The 21265-nt window shown below is 46.4% G+C and overlaps 1 protein-coding gene, 1 non-coding gene and 1 pseudogene across 10 annotated transcripts in view; all 3 read right to left on the bottom strand.

The window, feature by feature from the left end:
- Window positions 1-12903, bottom strand: part of DNMT1 (DNA methyltransferase 1) — a 39901-nt gene extending 26998 nt beyond the window's left edge. For 3 of the 9 annotated variants that reach the window (XM_006104062.3, XM_014446440.2, XM_006104063.3), the window contains exons 1-8: window positions 12758-12902; window positions 6775-6811; window positions 5979-6086; window positions 5572-5791; window positions 4146-4221; window positions 2286-2364; window positions 1321-1355; window positions 759-825 (exon numbers count right to left, since the gene is read on the bottom strand). In XM_006104062.3, coding sequence (XP_006104124.2) covers window positions 759-825; window positions 1321-1355; window positions 2286-2364; window positions 4146-4221; window positions 5572-5791; window positions 5979-6086; window positions 6775-6811; window positions 12758-12837 — 702 coding nt within the window. In that variant the 5' untranslated portion in view covers window positions 12838-12902. Of the gene's footprint in view, window positions 1-758; window positions 826-1320; window positions 1356-2285; window positions 2365-4145; window positions 4222-5571; window positions 5792-5978; window positions 6087-6774; window positions 6812-12757 lie in introns of all 9 variants that reach the window. The other 6 variants (XM_014446441.2, XM_023745359.1, XM_006104064.3 and 3 more) reach the window with 3 other exon arrangements.
- Window positions 3110-3234, bottom strand: LOC111823533. The gene has a single exon (XR_002826567.1). It is a non-coding gene; the product is annotated as a small nucleolar RNA SNORA54 (small nucleolar RNA).
- LOC111823532 lies at window positions 6545-6698 on the bottom strand (annotated as a pseudogene).
- Window positions 12904-21265: the final 8362 nt, after the last annotated feature.

Raw genomic sequence — 21265 nt, 5'->3', positions numbered from 1 at the left:
CAACAAAGACTCCTTTCCTTTTGTAAGCAGTTCTGTAAATATTTTTAAAATATATTTTTTTGATTTCAGAGAGGAAGGGAGAGGGAGAGAGACAGAAACATCAATGATGAGAATCACTGACTGGTTGTCTCCTACACGCCCCTTATTGGGAATTGAGCCTGCAACCGGGGCATGTGCCTTTGACCAGAATCGAACCTGGGACCCTTTAGTCCCCAGGCCAACGCACACTATCCACTGAGCCAAACCAGCCAGGGCAGTTCTGTCAACATTTTAAAAATATCTGGGATTTGTTCATCGTTGGAGTGGAGAAGGTAAAGAATGAGTGAGGGTTGGCTAAAACACATTCGGTCACGAGACGATAATTGTTGGAGGATGATGAGACTATGAGAGTTTCCTACCCTATTCTGCTTACTTTTTGGTATGTTTGAATATTTCCATAACAAAAAAGCAATTTAAAAAAAAATTTTTTTTCATTGATTTTAGAGAGGAAGACAGAAAGAGAGAGAGAGAAACACCCATGTATGAGAGAAACACTGAGTAGCTGCCTCCTACATGCCCTTTACCGGGGATCTAGCCTGCAACCCAGGCATGTGCCCTGACCAGGAATAGAACTGATGACCTTTTGGTGCATGGGACTACCCTCAACCAACTGAGCCACACCAGCCAGGGCACAAAAAAGCAACTTTTAAAAAGCCACTTTAACATTCCAGCCAATAGGATGTATAAAATGTGGTAACAGTGGAAAAAAAAGGCCTTACCTTTTCATCCTCATCTTTTTCATCAGAATCTTGTGATTCTTTTTCAGGTTTCCGTTTGGCAGCTCTGCTGGTTAAACAGATATATGCTGAGTATTAGCTCAGAAAAACTAACCATATCAACAGCTTGCATCAAACAACAAACACCTCCTAATGAAAAAGCAAAATATTCAGAATACATCTGGGAAACAGATTCTTCCCATCCAAAAGAGAGCCCCATGTCACGGTGGCTCTAAAGGAACAGTGCTAACTTGTAATCCTGAAACGAGGCTTTCAGAAGCCCCTTGGGACCCCTCAGAAGTGGAAGGGCCCAATGAGCGCTGCTGGGAGCTAAGGGATACACATGACTGTGCAGAGACAGGAGTGCCACACACATGCAGAAGGTAGGAAGCAAGAGGGCCCAGTTGGGTTTCTTATCCAACCCTGCCCCAACCAATCCAATCTCCCAATACCATCAGCAGCTCCCTGTAAACCTCTCCATAGTCACAGGTCTCTAGAACAGTTACTTCAGCAATTAAAGGTACACACAGCACAGCACAAAGGTGCAAGCATTTGGACTACTTACAGATCTCTGGATTGACTTCTGCGCCTCTTTTCAACCTGAGAGGGAGAAGCAGGGGTGGAGAGATAAAGAGGGGAAAATTAGCCTCTGAGTAAGACCTAGGCCACACCTGAAGTATCAGTTAGTGACTGCAGTATGTGGAACTAGACAACAGAAGTTCTGGGCAGATACATGGGGTAGAGATGAGGCTTCAAATTTTTAACTCAGCTCCCTACACTCTACAACCAAGAGTTGATTAGGAGTTGGAAACTATTTCTGAAAAAGGCCTAAAACAAAATTTCAGATTTGTAGGCCACATGGTCTGTGCCACAACCACTCAACTCTGCTTCTGCAGCATAAAAGCAACCAGAGACAATATGTAAATGAAAAGGCATGACCGTGTTCCAGTAAAGCTTTATTCATAAAAATAGAGGGGGCTTGGCTGGCGTGGCTCAGTGGCTGAGCATTGACCTATGAACCAGGAGGTCACAGTGCGATTCCCGGTTGGGGCACATGGCCAGGTTCTAGGCTCGATCCTTTGTGGGGGGCGGGCAGGAGCTGATCAATGATTCTCATCATTGATGTTTCTCTCTCTACCTCTCCCTTCCTCTCTGATATCAATATTTAAAAAAAAAAGTGATCCTGTAAAATGGGCACCTGCTTCTGAGAGTTATTAAAAGTCTCATTTTCGCCAAAACCAAAACCAAACATAACAACAACAACAAAAAAACCAAAAACAGAGGGCCCTATCTGGTTTGGCTCAGTGGATAGAGCGTCAGCCTGTGGACTGAAGGGTCCTAGAGGTAGGAAGGAAAATAAGAAAAAAAGACTCCAGCGTTTCTGGATGGGGCTGCCTTGCCTGGGTCCAGGGATACATTCTAATATCTTCTCAGTCACTTTAAGTCTATTAGACAGACCAAGTATAAAGTCACAATTATCAGCAAATGTACCCAAAAAAGGTAGTGAAGAAACTTTAGCGCTAGCTCTACCTGCTCTTTTTCTTCTTCATCGCCAGAACTGTCCACCTGGGCTCTTCCAGGGTCTTCCTCAGATCTCCGTTTAGCAGGGCTATCAAACACAGCAAAGCCAGCCGTCAGCTTGGCCAGACCTTGGACCTCCAGCAGGTGTGGAACGACCCACATGCCTCCCCCCGTCTCTAGGGCAGATTCAGGGCATGGAGGCCCTCTTCCCTCCAAGGAGAGCCTTCACCGTCAGGATGTTGAAAGAGGCTTCAAATTTAATATTTCTTTGAATGATATAGGATATCTCCATTTTGCAAATCCTAAGAAATTGTGAATCTAGACACTGATCATTGGCTGTTGGTATCACAGAAGAGACATTACATGCCTCTGATGAAGTCTACAGAGCCATCTATGAAGAAGTCTCAAAAAAATAAAATAAATAAAGCTGGAATTTGATCAAGCTTCTAGACCTAAATACCAGATTATAGGAAACTGAAATAAAAGAACACATTAACCACCAAGAATACAGTCAAACAGATCTAGAAACTCTATTGGACAAATGACACACTTTTTTCAAATAAATGGCAAGAAAATAAGAAGGAATCTAACTTGAAAGGTTTAAGGAATAAATCAACCAAACACTTTGTTTGCTACACACAGGGAAATATGAACACTGGCTATGTATATGACAGTAAGGAATTGTTATACTTTATAAGGCATGAAAATAGTATATGTTTTGTCTTTTTAACTAAATGTTAGCAATTATAGTAAAATATGAATTAAAAGTTTGTCAGAGAAAGAGACTTCTTTGCCTAGAAATCTACTGAAATATTTTTTTTTTTTTTTTTTTTGCTTGTGTCCAAGACCTGACACTGAGAGCACCATCAGGCGGTCAGTGTGCTGGCAGTGGGGCTGCTGTCGCACTGGAATGGAACCCGTTAGCCACAGCACGGCCCACAGGTCACGAACAGTGCTTTCTACTGAAATATTTATGGATGACATGTCTGGGCTTTGTTTCCAAATAATCAAGTTGGGGAGACTTGGGGGGATATGAAGTTTTAATCCACTTGGAGTAACCCAGTTGGAATGTACGGGGTGTAAATGAAATGATGGCCAGGAGCTATTAACTGGTAGCACTAGGTGACGGGTTATTTGGGGGTGCATTTTACTATATTCACTAATTTTTTTTAAGTTTCCTATAGTTAATAAAAATAGATGAAGTATTCAGAAATGCCATTCATACAGGGATATAAATACAGCATTGAGAATACAGTCAATAACCTATATATATAAAAGCCTAATATGCTAAGTGTCCCTCCAACTGTTTGACCAGTCACTATGATGCACACTGACCACCAGGGGGCAGACGCTCCAACCAGTAGGTTAGCTTGCTGCTGGGGTCCGGCTGATCGGAACTGGGCGAGAAGGGCCAGACACGCCCTGGAGCCCTCCCAAGGTCCCTCCTCAGCCCCAATTGTGCACTGGTGGGGTCCCTTGGCCTGGCCTGTGCCCTCTCACAATCCGGGACCCCTCAGGGGATGTCAGAGAGCCTGTTTTGGCCCGATCCCCACAGGCCAGGCTCAGGGACCCCACTGGTGCACGAATCCATGCACGGGCCTCGAATTCTGTAGTAACTATGTACAGTGCCAGGTGGGTACTCAAAATATCAGGGGGAATACTTTATAAAGTTTCTGATTGTCTAACCACTATGCTGTACACCTGAAACTAAAACAAAATATTGAATATAAAAAAATGCTGTTCATAAATGTCTAATGAACAAAACTGCACAGGCAAACCTATGCAACATGGAAAGTCTAATTCCATACATGTTTTACCAAAAGCAGTTAGCCTCTAGAAAAGGCAGCTGTCAATTCATTATATACTGACCCCCTTGTGAAATGAGAGGTGATGGTGGTCTGCCTGGTAGACTGCCTTGTAATCCTGGGGCTAGGTGAGACTTCAGCTGTTTAAAGAAAAAAAAAGCCACTATGAATAAAAAGTTTACAGCAAAGGTACAGTTCTTCAGCATCACCAAGTTAATGCAGAGGATTAAGTGTCCTCCCCTTATTCTAATCAACAACTGTCTTGATAAAATTGGCAATTAGGCCCTAGCCAGTTTGGCTCAGTGAATAGAGCGTCGGCCTGAGGACCGAAGGGTCCCGGGTTCGATTATGGTCAAGGGTACGAACCTTGGTTGCAGGTTCCCTGGCCCTGGCCGGGGTACATGCAGGAGGCAACCAATCAATGTGTCTCTCTCACATTGATGCTTCTGTCTTTCCCTCTCTTTTCTACTCTCCCTAAAAAAAATGATGGAAAAATACCCTCTGGTGAGGATTAATAACAAAAATTGGCAATTAGCACCTACCTGCTAGTTTTACACAAACTTATTGAGGGGCCAATCCCTGAACCAGACAAGGAACCTGAACCATCAAAAAGCGAAAGGGCTAAGCCTGGGCCTGTTCTCAGTGGTTAGAGTGTCCGTGTGTTCACCTAAGGCTCGATTCCCAGTCAAGGGCACCTGCCTGGGTTGCAGGTTCAATCCCTGGCCCCAGCCGAGGCTTGTGCAGGAGGCAGCCAGTCTATGTGTCTCTCACATAGATGTTTCTGTCCCTCCTTCCCACCCTCCCTTCCACTCTCTCTCAGAAGTATTGGAAAAAATATCCTCTGGTGAGGATTAAAAAAAAAAAGAAGGTGGTCCGGCTGGTGTGCCTCAGTTGTTGAACTCAGGAACCAAGAAGTCCCCAATTTGATTACCAGTCAGAGCACATGCCCGGGTTGTGGGCTGGATCTTCAGTAGGGGGTGTGCAGGAGGCAGCCAATATCAATGTTTCTCTGTCTCTATGTCCTTCCTCTCGCTCTAAAAATCAGTAATAAAGAAAATATATTTTAAAATGTTGAAAAAAAATTAAATAGTGAAGTGGCTTAGGGCTGTACCTGAGCTCAAGTCCATGCTCTTGTTTGTAAAGATTCCAGAAGAGTTACTTTGACTACAAACTGGGAAGGAGTCTAAAAATAAATGTTTAGCTTCAATAGGCATATTAACAGAAGTAATTTAAGTATTAGTAGTTCCTGTTACCTTATACCTCATAAACTTAGCCATGTTTTGAGACCTAATGCCCAAGACTTGGTCAAAGACAAAATTTAGATTAGCATATACCTAAGCTAGTTAGGACGTATAATTTACTAGTTAGGGGTATACACACGAAACAAGCCAGGAAGTACTGCCCAGGAGGACTATGACTCCGGGTCTGACTGTCCCCTTCTTTATGTGGCAACAGCCTCCATCAAGGTCAAACGAGTTCAGGGCTCTTACACTTGGTCTCGCCATCAGACTTGTTTCTCCTGGGCGTGCAAGGTTTGGACATGGACTTGGGCGACTTGTGTTCCTCTGCCATTCTCACGCTGCGGTCCTCACCACTTGAATGACTCCCGTTTTCTAGACATCCATTCACTTCCCGACTGAAAGGATGAGCTCCGTTCTCCAAGGACAAATCTTTATTTAAAAGGGATTTGACTTTAGCCAGGTAGCCCTCCTATAGCAGGAAAGGATAATTTAAGTAGCAGTGAATGTAAACAAGTGGCAGTAAGAATAAGGAAACAAACGCATTTCCTTTATAACTATCAGGTAACAGGGGGAGCTGGGATTACTCCACCTCCCTGGTCACAGACAAGCTGCATGAGCAGAGACGTTTTCTAGATATCGGGATGCTGAAAACTTACCTCTGATAATTCTTCTTTATGTAATTTCGTTTCCAAATCACATAACTGATTCTTTATTTCTGTTTGCAGAAATTCATGCAAGAGATTCAATTTCTCCTTCACACACTCCTAAGGGAAGGATACAAGTTTAGAAGTCCCCAAACTCCCAAGCTACTAACTAATGGGCATTATAATACACAATTATGCTGCCTGGTCACATAATGACTGAATGGCAGGCAATGCTGACTGCCCAAAACCCAAGTATTCACCAAGACACTTTCGTGATGTTTCCATTAAGATCATATCACATCATTTCCAGAACGGTGAAAAATAGAAAAGATCAGAGGTGAGACAGAGACATATATGGCGTATTAGAACAAAACTGTGCTTCTGAAAACAGTGTGACCGAGACAAGTTATAGTTCAGAACTGATGGTTTGGAACTTAGATTGGTAAACTTGTCAACAAGTTACCAAAAGTCAACTGGTGTTAGCAGTATTAACACAGCACATTAAACAAGAAGAATATTTCCAAGCTATCTCAAAACTTTATGGAAAAAAAACGATTCCACCTAAACTTTTTCAGGGGAGAGCACACAGCTGCCCACTTCCACGAATTATGCAGTTGAGTTTCCCACATTTGGGGAAATTGCCAAAGGCCAGCACATCCAGAGTGCAATGGGTAAGCCTCACCCTAGGAAAACCACCTTCCTGATCATGGTATCTCCCTGCCAGATAAGTATCCCCTTAAACTTTTTACAAGCTACACTGATCTATCAGTCACATTTGGTAGTAAAAATGTTTGAAGATAGTGATTACCTTTTCTGTTAAGCTATCTCTTTCCAAATCTTTGAGCCTGGGGAAAGAAAATAAGGGAAAAGGAAAAAAACACTTGTTAAACAACTTTATTTACCTATAAGAATTAGTACCACGGTTTTAAAGAACTTTGGAAATAAATATTTTTCTTTTTTAAAAATTTTTTTTATTAAGCCTTATCAGTGGTTCTCAACCTATGGGTCGCAACCATCGGAAAACACATATAGCATATCAGATATTTACATTATGATTAATAACAGTAGCAAAATTACAGTTACGAGGTAGCAACGAAAATAATTTTATGGTTGGGGGTCACCACAACATGAGGAACTGCATTACAGGGTCGCGGCATCAGGAAGGTTGAGAACCACTGGATTAAGGTATTACAAATGTGTCTATCCCCCTATTGTCCCCTCATCCTCCCAGTCTTGCCCTCACCCTCACCCCCTGTTGTCTGCATCCATCGCTTAAGCTTATATGCATGCTTACAAGTCCTTTGGTTGATCTCTTTGGAAATAAATTTAACTTACATGAGTGTTAGGAAAAAAAAACACACAGTGCCCTTCCCCCTCCTAACATTCAGAAGTGCAGTCATGAGTCTGGCTGGAAAGTCATGGTCTGATTTGATTATTGAAGAGGTGTCTTGCTTCTTTGGGGGGAAGGGAGAAAAAGAATAAAAGAACAAGAACAGACACCGAGGAAAGGGAGGTTAGTGGAGACGCTGCTCCTAGTCCAAGTGCTGACTGTGGGCAGTGGGGCGACAACAGGTCTAACCATTCGGGCGAGCATCGGTCAGTGGAGTGGCAGCACACTGGGCAGGGACCAGGCCTCCACCGTTTCTGGATCTTCCGGCCCAGCACCCACATAGACTAGGTACTCAGTTATCACCAGCCCAAAGGGCAGGAACAGAGCTTTTCCTGAGGGCAAGTGTTATCAGCAAAGCCAGGAATTTGAGCAATAGGCTTTGTTGCACCAGTATCTTACAGTAGCTGTTCCAAGTGGATGTGGACCCTGCTTCTAGCTTTGATGGTCACTCACATCTCTGAGTACCTACTATATGCCAGGCCCTATTCCAGGCAACGAGCTGGGTGACTGGACACAGGCATTGCCAGGTAGGAACCTCCTGACTTGGGTGGTCAGGAAAGGCCTTTCTGTAGCAAAAACTCTCAGCAGACTGCAGCTACAGCGGTGGTACAGATGACCCTTAAACAACATGAGTTTGAACGGCACAGGTGCACTTATATGTGGATTTTTTTCAAAATACTATGACCATATTTTCTCTTCCTTATGATTTTAATAATTTTCTTTTCTCTAGCTTCCTTTACTATAGGAATACAGTATCTCTATATATAAAAGCCTAAGTGATCGTTACAACCTGACGACTGGCCGGTAGCTATGACGCACACTGACCACCAGAGGGCAGACGCTCAACACAGAAGCTGCCCCTTGGTGGTCAGTGCGCTCCCAGAGCCAAGCTCCTGCAGCCAGCCAACCTCCAGCGGTCCCTTCCCCCGGTAGGCGGGCCCCCATCAGCCTTGATTGCCGGCCAGGCCGAGGGACCCCACTGGTGCATGAATTCATGCACGGGGCCTCTAGTTAATAACCTACAACATATGTGTTATTCAACTGTTTATGTTATCCATAAGGCTTCTGGTTAACAGTAGCCTATCAGCCCTAGCTGGTTTGGCTCAGTGGACAGAGTGTTGGCCTGTGGACTGAAGGGTCCCAGGTTCGATTCCGGTCAAGGGCACATGCCTGGGTTGCGGGCTTGATCCCCAGTAGGGGGCATGCAGGAGGTAGCCAATCAATGATTCTCTCTCATCATTGATGTTTCTCTCTCTCTCTGAAATCAATAAAAATCTAAAAAAACAAACAGTAGGCTACTACTAGTTAAGTTTGGAGGAGTCAAAAGTTAAACTCGAGCCCTGAATAGTGTTGGTCAGTGTCAGCCCATGCACCAAAGGGTTGCAAGTTTAATTCGACCCCCAACCTGGGTACAGAGGGCAACTAACCAACGTATCTCTGTCACACTGATGTGTATGTCTTTCTCTCCTTCTCTCCCTCCCTCTCTTCCACTCTAAAATTCAGTGGAAAAATATCCTCGGGCCCAGATGGTATGGCTCAATGGTTGAGCATCAACCTATGAAACAGGAGGTCACAGTTTGATTCCAGGTCAGGACACATGCCCAGGTTTGGGGCTCAATCCCCAGGTAAGGCATGCAGGAGGCAGCCAATCAATGGTTCTCTCTCATCACTGATGTTTCTATTTCTTTCTCCCTTCCCCTTCCTCTCTGAAATCAATAAACATATATTAAAATATATATGTATTTTTAAAAATACAGTATAAAAAATAATACAGTATCAGAGAGAGGTAGTGGGTGGAGATGGAAGAGGGCATAGGGGGGATTAATGGTGATGGGAAATAAAAGAAATTGAATACAGTATCAGAAATTCAGAACTCTTTGGTGGGGAAAAAGAGTAACCAGGCTACGAGTTTTAGAAATGATGTTTCTGTGAACAGCAGCTACCCCGCTGGCTATTCAGCAGCTAGAAATTAAAACTGGCTCTCCAGAGAAGCAGCAGAACTGGAGGTATCTATCTCCAGCAGGCACCCCAATTGCTGAAAGTAGAAGTCCCACAACCAGAAGAGATAAGGGGCCAAGAATGAAAGAAAGGGGATGGGGAAGTGGGGAAATCAGGCAAGAGGCTCCCTGGTAGTAGACAGCAACACAAAAACCAAGGATACAAAGAATTAAGAAGCAATACACTGAGTTGAAAGAAGATAGAATGCCACCTCAACCCTAAAGAAAAGGATGCCTGAGCAAGAGTAGGAGCGGACAGTTGGCATAAAAGCTAAGGTGGCAGTTGAAAGAGCAAGTCCAGCCCATTCTACAAGAAGCCAGGAAAAAGGAAGTTTGGAATAAGCAGGCATATATCTCATCTCTATACAATGCTGCTACCTGCCTCAGTATAAGAGGAACATGTTAGTACTTTAAGTTATGTTCCTCTAATGGAAATAAATTACCCAGCTAAGCACTGTAGGTTTCTGGGCAGGTGCTGCTCTACCATGTTTACACCTGTCAGCTCAGTTAGTCTTCATAATGCCTTGGTAGGACAGGCCCCTCCACCCCATTTTACAGACAAAGCACCAGGAGGTTAGCCACACAGCTGCAAGTGGCGGGGTGGGATTTGAACCCGTGGTCTGCACCTCTAGAATCCTACTGCAGGGGGAACCAGAAGAGGTTAAGTCAGTTTTTCCCCATCCAATACCTACTCAGCAGGAGCCATGAAACTGGTTCAGAACGTCAAGACCTGGCTTAATCTAATCTCAGAATGACTAGCAGATAAGAAAGCCGTCATAATTACAAAGGCTAATTGGAGTTGTGCCCAGGTTGCTAGAAGCATGTGTAAACCCAGGCTTCATTCAAGGGGAAAGTTTGACATGCCAGCATGTGAGAGTTTACTGTGCACCAAACAGCAGATACAATGAATAAGGCAAACAGGCTCCGACAACAAATCAACTCGAGTTGCAAGGCAGCATGCGAGGTGCACGAACACCCTTCTCCAATGCGGGGGAAGGCGGCCGTCTTTCTGAATGCCATCCTAAGAACAAAGGGACGAAGCCCAGCCTCGCATTGGTCACTCTGCATGGCCTCAAGCCCCGAGAACCTAAAAGGCAGCCTGTGTGGCTTGCGGGAAGAACACACGATGAGTCAGGCAAGAGGACAGGAATTCTGGACCTCAGGCCAAGTTTACCAGACAGTGGGGGTGAGGGGAGCGAGGAAAGGGGCAGGAAAACCACTGGATCCAAGTTATTTGTAAGAGGATGAGTTCCCACTTACAGAAAACAGACCTGAGTGGCAACAGGAAGACAAGTAGAAGACTATCGCTTTTCTATGCAAATGATGGTAGCTTGGGCTGAGTAAGAAAAATCAAGTGGAAAAATGTGGCTTGTCCTGAAAAGCGTGCTTTTTAGGAGACTTAAGGTAACACTTTTTTAAAAAAATATATTTTTATTGACTTCAGAGAGGGAGGGAGACAGAAACATCAATAATGAGAATCACTGATCAGCTGCCTCCTGCACGCCCCTGACTGGGGATCGAGCCCACAACCCTGGCAAATGCTCTTGACCGGAATCGAACCCGGGACCCTTCAGTCCACAGGCTGACACTCTATCCACTGAGCCAAACCGGCCAGGGCAGGTAAGTAATACCTCAATAAAGAAGTTAAAGACCAGTCATTGAAAATACTTTGTAGTTTCTTTACATATGTAATGAAACTAACTATATGCGCATTTTAAAAGAAGCTGCCATATAAACACACGTTAGCAAAAATGACAGAAATGCAAAGATAAGGACGGGTTCTAACCTCTGCTCCTAGAGTATTCTAACGGACTTAGGTTCCCGTCATATAACAGATCACTCACCTCTAATTTTCGTCAATCAAGAGGCGTTCTACCTGCGTTTACAAACCTAAGCTTAATGTTTGATGCCACGGCTGTGTATTCTGCACAAGGCTGCTGAGCGGATCTCACACGCTGACGATTTCATCGTCTACCACAGGGTCTAAAGCGGAAACCTGAAGAAGCTGCCCACCTACAGTAGGCCGTTCCAGTTCCAAGTTAAGATGGAACCCAGAGTAAACGGCAGATGTAACACTCACCGAACGCTCCAGTTTAGCGAACGGCCCGGTGAAACCCCGACCGGCGAGGGCAGCCAGCACAATGCCAGCGCGGGGCCTTGACGCGGCGGGCACGGTCCCCTGCGCTCCGATTCCACTTTATAATGAATATTCACAAACCCTAGCTGTTCATGACACTGGCCCAGAGTCAAACAGACCAGGAGAGGTAGAGCTCTCACCATCGGAATAAAGAAGGCCCGGCCCCACCACCTCCGTGTTGGGTCTAACATCATGAAGCCAGAGGCGTTCAGAATCCCATTTCCAGTCTAAGTCGCGCCATATCTTGGGGGGTGGAGGGAGGGGGGGAATAGAGATACAGATTCTTCAAAAACACTCCCCGCTCTGTGCTTAAAAAGTATTTGGATGGGGGAGGAAGATGGGCATATGTAATAACTTTCAACAACAAAGATTTTTTTAAAAATAAAAGTGTTTTGACAGTTTTTGTTTGTTTTTTATCCTCACCCGAGGATAAAACTGACTTTGAGAGAGAGGGAGAGAAACATCAATGGGTTGCCGCCTGCACGCGCTCCGACTGGGGATCGAACCCGCAATTGAGGTAGGTGTCCTATCGGGGAATCGAGCCCAGGACGGAGCTCCAACCAACTGAGCCACACGAGGAGCAGAACGACCAGAAAAGCCTGCACAGTGTTCATGCTGCAGCAGCCCCGGCCCGCGCTGCACGGTAAGTTTTTTCCAGAATACGGACTCCCCAGCAATCGGAGGTGGGGGGAGCCTCCCCCAAAGGCCGGGACTCGCAAACCTGAGCCGGCTGCACCTGAGCCCTAACCGGCGACGTCGGTCTTTGGTGGTCGCCATCGGGGTGTTGGTGCGGGACGCCAAGAGGGTTCCCTGAAACACCTCGGAGCCAGGCCGGCCAGGCCCCTCGACCCCCCCCCACCCCGCAGTGTGCACCGGAAGTGGAGGCCAAAGTGCCGGGCCGAGTGGTGGTTCGGCCGTGGGCTGCCCACTTCCTGTACGACCAAGCTGGAGACAGGAGCCGGGCGGCTGTTCTGGGAAAGGGATTCCCTGAAGCAAACTCAGAGTTTGCTCTACTCCGAGGTCAGAGGAGACCCCAAGTTTCCAGTCACGAGGGAACTGTGAAGGGCCTTGGCCCATTTTGGCGCCAAACTGCCCGAGACGCGCGCGACCGGAAGTCCCACCCTACCCGCGCCAACTGCCGCCAAGCAACCCCACGCATGCGCGCCCGTCTGTCAGCAGCAGCCAAGGGCTACCCAGAGGGGAAGCAACCCCTGCACCCCCAGCAATATGCCACCTCACGGAGCTCGCGGTCCCCTGCAGCACCTACCGCCTGCGGACATCGTCCGGCAGTGAGATGGCCCGGGAGGCCAGCGCGGGCACCCGGGCCGGGGCGGTTCGGGCAGGCATCTTGGAAGCTGCAACAGAGGTGTCGGCAGCACAGGCAGCTCTGGCTTTTCGCGCGGAAACCGACAGGGAGGGGCTGGAGGAGGTGGCGCGTACCACCCCGGCCCGGGCATGGGGGAAGGCGGGACGTACCATGCTGAGAGAGCTTGTAACAGACGGAGTGGAGCCGGCTGTGCCCAGGGGGTGCGCATGCGCGAGACGGATGCGCACCCCCGCGTGGAGCAGTGGACTTGTCCAAGATCCAGCGTTTGCTGCAAGCTTTTTGCCAGAGAGACAGTCATTCATTCATTCTTTCCAGTATGCTGGGAATAAAAGGAGGATCCCCACGGGATTCAAGCATGTAGGCCTTGAATTCAAGTTCGCAGCTCCAATCCCATCTCTACCTGTTCGCTCGCTATAAGGACCTTGGGCAGGATATTTAGATTCAATCTTAGTGTCCTCATCTATAAAAAGGAGCTGGGCCCTAGCTGATTTGGCTCAGTGGATAGAGTCGGCCTTCAGACTGAAGGGTTGCGATCAGGGCACATGCTCAGGTTGTGGGCGTGCAGGAAGCAGCCGATCAATGATTCTCATCATTGATATGTCTAGCGCTCTCCCCCCCTTTCTCTCTGAAATCCGTAAAAATAAATAAATAAATAAAAAGGAGCTAGCCCTGGCCGGTGGGTTAGAGCATCAGCCCACACACGCACGGAAGGGTTGTGGCAAGGTCATACCTGGGTTGTAGGTTCTATCCTCGCTCCCATTAGGGTGCATGCCAGAGGCAATTGATTAGCCTCTCCCATTGAGGTTTCTGTCTCTCTCTCCTCCTTCCTCCCTCCCTTCCACTCTCTCTAAAAATCAATGGAAATATTAAAAAGGGGTGGGGGTTGGCTAATAGCATCTGCTCCAAAAAATTATCAGGATGTATAACTAGCACTAAGGATCTCAGAGACCCGGGCCACTTCTACAGTCTGTATGTTTAAAAAAGCACCAGAACCTTGTTTGAGTGGCTCAGTTGGTTGAGCGTCCTCCAGTGCACCAGAAGGCTGTCAGTTCATTCCAGGCCGGCCCATACCTGGATTGCAGGTTTGAGTGCACAGGAGGCAACCGATTTCTTTCCCTTCCTCTCTCTAAGAATGTCCTGGAGTGAGGGCATAAATAAATAAAAGGGTTTTTTGTTTTGTTTTAAAGCACCAGAACCTGGGGAGAGGATAGTTTTCAACAAATGCTGCTGGGAAAACTGGATATTCATATGCAAAAGAATGAAGTTAGACCCTTACTTAATACCATATGTAAAAATTAACTCAAAATGGATTAAAGACCTAAATGTAAGGCCTGAAACTATAGAACTCCTAGGAGAAAACCTGGGGGGAGGGGAAGCAGCTTCACAACACTGGGCTTGACAACGATTTCTTGATTATGATACCAAAAGCACAAACAATGAAAACTACAATTGACAAATGGGACTACATCAAATTTAATTTATACACAGCAACAGAATCAATCAACAAATGGCAACCTATGGAATAGGAGCAAATATGTGCAATCCATATATGCCATAAGGAATTAACATCCAGAGTATATAAAGAACTCCTGCAACTCAAATACCATGATTTAAAAAATGGGAAAGGATTTGAATACACATTTCAAATTCTTTTGAAATAAAAGATACACAGCCCTGGCTGGTGTGGCTCAATGGATAGAGCGTCGGCCTACGGACTGAAGGGTCCTGGGATCGATTCCAGTCAAGGGCACATGCCAGGTTTCGGCTTGATCCCCAGTAGGGGGCGTGCAGTAGGCAGCCAATCAATGATTCTCATCATTGATGTTTCTATCTCTCTCCCTTCCTCTCTGAAATCAATAAAAAGAAAAAGATACACAAATGACCAATAAGCATATGAAACGATGGTCAACATCACTAACCATCAGGGAAATGCCAATCAAAACCACAATGAAATATCATCTCACACCCATGAGGAAGGCCATTATCCAAAATGAAGTATGGCAAAGATGTAGAGTTCGGAACCCATGCACACTGTTAGTAGGGATGTAAAATGATGCAGCAGCTACAGAAAAGTGGAAGTTCCTCAAAAAATAAAAATAGAACTACCATATGATCCAGCAATCCCACTTCTGGGTGTATATTCAGAAGAATTGAAAACAGGATCTTAAAGAGATATTTGCATACCCAGCTTGATCACTGCACATTATTCACAGCAGCCAAAAGGTGGGAGCAATCCAAATGTCCATTGCTAGGTGAGTGAATTAAAAATGTGGCACCCTAGCCAGTTTGGTTCAGTGGATAGAGCATCAGCCCGAGGACTGAGGGGTCCCGGATTCGAATCCAGTCAAGGGCACATGCCTGGGTTGCAGGCTCAATCCCCAGTAGAGGGCTTGCAGGAGGCAGCTAATCAATGATTACCTCTCATCATTGATGTTTCTATCTCTCCTCCCTTCCTCTCTGAAATCAAAAATATGTTTTAAAAGAGAATAAAAAGAAAACGTGGCATAGCCCGGTTGGCATGGTTCAGTGGTTGAGCGTCAACCTATGAACCAGGAGGTCATGCCAGGGCACATGTCAGGGCAGAGTTTCAGGCTTAGTCCCCATTGGGAGGTGCGCAGGAGGCAGTGATCGGTGATTCTCATCATTGATGTTGCTATCTCCCTCCCCCTTCCTCTCTGAAATCAATAAAAATATTTTTAAAATGTGGCATATACATACAATGGAATATTATTCAGCCTTCATATTATTAATATTAATTGTTAATATTATTCAGTGCAGCTGTAGAAGAGAGGGAACTCTTGCCCTTGGTGACAGCATGGATGGACCTGGAGATTATTGTGCTGGGTAGAACAGGCCAGCCAGAGAAGGACGGGTACCGTGTGGTTTCACTTATGTGGAATCTAATGAACAGGATAAAGTGATGAACAGAATGGAACCAGAGGCATGGGTACATGGAACAGACTGACAAATGTAAGAGGGAAGGGGGGAGGGTGGCTAGATGAAAGAAGGTGAAGGAATCAGCCAAAGAACATCTATGCATAAGCCATGGATACAGACAATAGAGTGATGAAGGCCAGGGGAAGGGTGGCAGGGTGGGTGGAGGTGAGCAAAGGAGGGGGGGGAATGGGGACATCTGTAATAGTGTCAACAATAAAACAACAAAAGAACTAATTCTTGGACAAGTTGTCAAAAGTCAGTACTTCTATCTCCATAGTAACAATCAATTCAATCAATATAGATTTTTAAAAGGGTTTTAAACAAATGATTTGTGTAATTTTTTTTCTCTTAATAACCTATAAATGATGCTCATTTCAAGATTATTAATTTTTTTTAAAAAAAAAAAGGAAATCCGCTGAACCGGTTTGGCTCAGTGGATAGAGTGTCGGCCTGCGGACTGAAGGGTCCAAGGTTCGATTCCGGTCAAGGGCATGTACCTTGGTTGCGGGCACATCCCCAGTAGGGGGCGTGCAGGAGGCAGCTGATCCATCTCTCTCAGCGATGTTTCTAACTCTCTATCCCTCTCCCTTCTTCTCTGTAAAAAATCAATAAAATATATATTTAAAAAATAAAAATAAAAAAGAGGAAATCCTGGCCTTTGAAACAACCTGATGAACCTTGAGGTCATTATGGTAAGTGAAATAAACCAGTCTCAAAAGGCAAAGACTGTATGATTCCACTTATTGGAGATTGTGTAAGGTAGTCAAACTCAGGTAGAGAAAGAACTATGGTGATTACCAGAGGCTAGTGGAGGGCAGAAAAGGGAAGTTGTTCAATAGAGCGGAGTTTCAGTTTTACGAGATGAAAGTGCCAGAGATCTGTTGCACAACAGTATTATGTAGTTAACAATACTGTTCTGTATTAAAGGACAGTATGTAAATACTGCAGATGGCAAATACTATTTTTTAACCACAATAAAAAACCCCACAAAAAACAGGCCTATCTTATTGTTAATTTTTGTTGGTTTTTAGGGCTGAGGTTTGTTTTTTTTAAAGAGTACTTTATCGCCGAAACCGGTTTGGCTCAGTGGATAGAGCGTCGGCCTGCGGACTGAAGGGTCCCGGGTTCGATTCCGGTCAAGGGCATGTACCTGGGTTGCGGGCACATCCCCAGTAGGAGATGTGCAGGAGGCGGCTGATCGATGTTTCTCTCTCATTGATGTTTCTAACTCTCTATCTCTCTCCCTTCCTCTCTGTAAAAAATCAATAAAATATATTTTTTTAAAGAGTACTTTATCTGCCATCACAACAACAGAAGCACCAGAACAGAGTTAAAAATCATGATATAGTTTTACATTTTTATATTACAAAATGTGTAAGCGAATGTGTTCATAAACACAAACATACACCTAGTTTCCACAACAGCTGGTAGGGAGCGGGGGGAGCCTGGCCAGAAGTGGACCTTAGGCCCTCTGGTTGCTGTGAGTTACCCACACATGGCAAGATCCAGGAGAATGGAAACATTAGAACTAAAGTTAATAACCATTAATTTAATATTTAATCAACGCGTATGTCCTGTACCCGGCTCTTTAGAGAAGTTATCTAATTCTTAAGCAAGCATTAAGGGAGATGTCAGGACCCCATTTCCCGTGGCCGAGGATAGTTATTACACAGGAGCCTGGCTCAGACGCTGCTTACCCAAGATCATAAACTCAGGGACCAGTAAGCAGCAGGGACCATGAACTCAGGTGTCTTTGGCTCCAAAGCCTGCATTCGAAACAGCCTGCTGTCAGATCCTGGGATGCCAAAGGGACGCACTGGGGGCATTGGACTGAGGAGAGGGGCAGAAAGGGGGTAGCAGATAGAAGACAATCTGACCAGAGTGAGGCTCAAGTCCCGTAGACCTGTCAGAAGCCTGCATCTGGGCCCCTAGCCCACCTTAGGAGAAGGGGTGCTCACAGGACCAGAAGGGAGGTGAGGGAAGGGAGGTGAGGGATAGAGTGTCGGCCTGCGGACTGAAGGGTCCCAGGTTCGATTCCAGTCAAGGGCATGTACCTTGGTTGCTGGCACATCCCCAGCCAAAGAACAGACAATAGAGTGATGAAGGCCAGGGGAAGGGTGGCCAGAAGTGGAAGGGTGGCAGAAGTGGACCGCTCTGGCGGGTATAGACAAACCCTACAACTAGCCTGCACTCACTCCTTGCTCACCCAGCTGGCAGCTACATTACTCTTCTATTATTTTTAAATGTATATTTTATTGATTTTTTACAGAGAAGAAGGGAGAGGGATAGAGAGTTAGAAACATCGATGAGAGAGATGGATCAGCTGCCTCCTGCACTTTGTAATATAAAAAATGTAAAACTATATCATGATTTTTAACTCTGTTCTGGTCCTCACCCATAAGCAGACCAGCTGCTGGCCAGGGGCCTCAGCTCACAGGAGAGCACTGCATTTATTGGAGGCTCCCCTCAGGTGAGTTACCTTTATAATCCTTTTGCAGCAGATAATGGACCCATTTTACAGAAGGGTCAAAGGCTCTGGGACATAAAGACTTGCTCAAGAGCCCAAACAAGTTGGTGCCAAAGCTGGGCTTCCAGCCCAACTGGACCTGCTCTCAAGTTGCTCAGGGGCAAAAAGCCAGGCGTCATCTCTAATTGGTCTCCTCCCCTCACATGCAAGACATGGGGAATCTCTTTTAGTTCTTCCTTGAAATTTAGCCCAGGTCTTTCTGCTTATTTCCTCTGCCACCACCTCCGCCAGGACTGCCATCCTCACTCACCCGGACGACTCTAGCAGCCTTCTCTCTGATCCCCGGAACACTGTATCCAAAGAGCTTTAAAAATTTTTTTTGGAACATGGCCGTTTTCCTCTTCTCCACTAACACTCTCATAGCCCTTGAACTAAAACTTAGCCCTTGAACTAAAACCTAAGTGTTTTACTCCATTTACAGAGTCCTGCCTGAAGGCGTCTTGTCCATCCTCACTGAGCTCCAGCTCTGACCCACTTTTAGTTTCTCAAGCTCTTCTGTGCCCCAGGGCCTTTGCCTTTGCTGTCACTTCTGTCCAGGCCACTTTTTTTTTTTTTTAAATCCTCTCCCGAGGATATGTTTTTTTAATTGATTTGAGACACACAGAGACATCAATACGAGAGAGAAATATCAATCCACTGCCTCCCCTACGCGTCCTGACCAGGGATCAAATCTGCAACCTGGGTATGTGCCCTGACTGGGAATTGAACTCGCCACCTTTTGGTGTGTTTTGGGGATGATGCTCCAACCAACGGAGCCACACTGGCCAGGGCACCCAGGCTACTCTTCTGGGAGAGTCACACAACTCAAAGTTTGCTGCTACCCAAAGGCTTTTCCCTGCCCACCTGGAAGCAACCCTCACCACCACTAGTCACTCTATCCTATTACCCAGTTCCTTCGTAGCATCTATTGTCAGAGATTCTCTTTACGTCTATTGTAGTCTGTCGGCTCCATTCGAACAGAGCAGGGATCAGCAGGCTTTTCTATAAAGGATCAGATAGTAAATGTTTCAGGTTTTGTGGGTCCTCTATCTCTGTTGCAGCCACTCACTCCTGCCATGATAGCATGAAAACAGCCATCAATGAAGAGGTATGGCTGTTCCAGTAAAAGTCCAGCATCCTTCCTGGGCTGTATTGACCAAAACAGATGGTGGGCCAATCCCTGCAAAGGTTATGAGCTCCAGATGGCAAGTGCTGGTCTGCCTCCTTCACAGCTGATGCTCCAAGGACTCGTCCATAGGAATCTAAATAGCAGCTGAATTAATATACAGGACACGGGAGGTGCCTGATGCAAATGTTGACAGGTATAAAGCCGTTTTCTCCCCCAGAACAAGGTAATTTCCATCTTACAAACAGGGAAACTGAGGCCCAAATCAGCTCAGGTTTGTCTCTAATCCATGAATCACCTGCTTCATTCCAGAGTTTTTAGCTAAAAATATATCAGCTAAATCAATGGAGAAAGGATACTCGTGGCTTCAGGAACCTCCACAGTGACTGGTTGGGCCCCCAGACACCCCCTCCCCCACCTAGAAATGGGCTCCTCCCTTTAGCAGGACTGGAACTTCCAGAAAAAACCAGGTTCAGCTCTTGTGGGCATTCACTCCACCTCCACCTCTGGGTGGTGTTCACAAACCCCTCACGAGAAAAGGCTTGTCAGGCCCAAGCTCCCTGCTTCCAGCCTCCAGTTACCAGGAAGGAGAGGCCAGCATCAGTGCTAGGGCTGGTGAGGGGGTTGTCACACTCTCCAGCCAAGGTCAGCCAGAAGGTCAGCGCTGAGTCATGCCCACATGCTGGGGAATTAGTCACAGCCACCAAGGTCTCTCGCCTGGAGCAAAGCCCGGCAGCCTCAAGGATTGCTGCCAAGCTAGGTGGGTTGTTTTTCAAACAGTCCTTGAGTCAGTTAGCTGAGCTTCCCTGGCCCAGGCCACCTTCCCCTCTCTCCTGAGCACTGGCCCAGCATCCTTCCCGGGCTGCCATTCAGCCCTCCCCCACCTCTTCTCCACATGGCCGTGGGAGGGATCTTTTCAGAATCCCAATCTGATCCTGCCATCTGCTCCCTAGCCCATCCCACACTCTTAGATGGCTTCTCAGTGCACTTAGGGTAACCCCAACCCCTGCAAACCTAGCCCTGCCACTCACTCCTTTGCTCACCCCAGCTGAGCTACATCCTGGATACTTCCAGCCCCTTCTTGCCTACAACCTGTGGTAGCCAGCCTCTAATGGGGCCCCCAACATCCCTTGCCTCTCAGGATTCATGCCCTTGTGGAGTCGTCTCCCACAGAATCAAGGCCAGTCTGTGTGGCCAAGAGAATACGGTACAAGTAAAGGCCTGTGACTTCTGAGACTAGGCCTAGAAGCCATCACAACACAAGCTTGTTCTCATGGAGGAAGCCAGACACCCTCACCATGTTGTACGGATGCTCAAACAGCCCTACAGGGAGGTCCATAGGAAGAGGAACCAATTTCTCAGCCAGGTGAGTGAGCCACGTTAGAAGTGCTCCTCCAGCCTCAGTCAAGCCTTCAGATGATGGTAGCCCCGGCCAATATCTGCCTGTACCCTCATGAGAGGCCTCAAGCTGGAACTCTTGGTTTTGCTGTTCCCAAATTCCCAACCCACAGAAACCCTGAAGGATAATACATGGGTATTGTTCTAAGCCATTAGACTTTGGGCTTTTTGTTACGCAGCCATAGAAAACTTTTGCACTGCGATTCTCTTAGCCTGGAAAGTCCTGCTGTCCTGTGTGTCCACTTCTCCTAAACTTTGATCATTCTTCCTATTTGGTCTTAACCACCACCTCCTTCACGGAGCCTTTCCTTTCCTCCTCCGGCCCTATCAGGCATCTGCTAGGCTCTTAGAACGACAGCCCTTTCTTTCAGAGCCTTTACCTCAGCTGGCAGCCACACAGTGGGGTGATGGTTTATGTCACTCATACCCCCCCACCTACGTCCAGCAAAGTGCCCAGGATATAGTTGGCATGCAATAAAGA

This window comes from Myotis lucifugus, unplaced genomic scaffold, assembly GCF_000147115.1.
Source record: "Myotis lucifugus unplaced genomic scaffold, Myoluc2.0 scaffold_539, whole genome shotgun sequence".
Classification (NCBI taxonomy): Eukaryota; Metazoa; Chordata; class Mammalia; order Chiroptera; family Vespertilionidae; genus Myotis; species Myotis lucifugus.
This window is presented reverse-complemented; position numbering and strand designations above follow the sequence as displayed.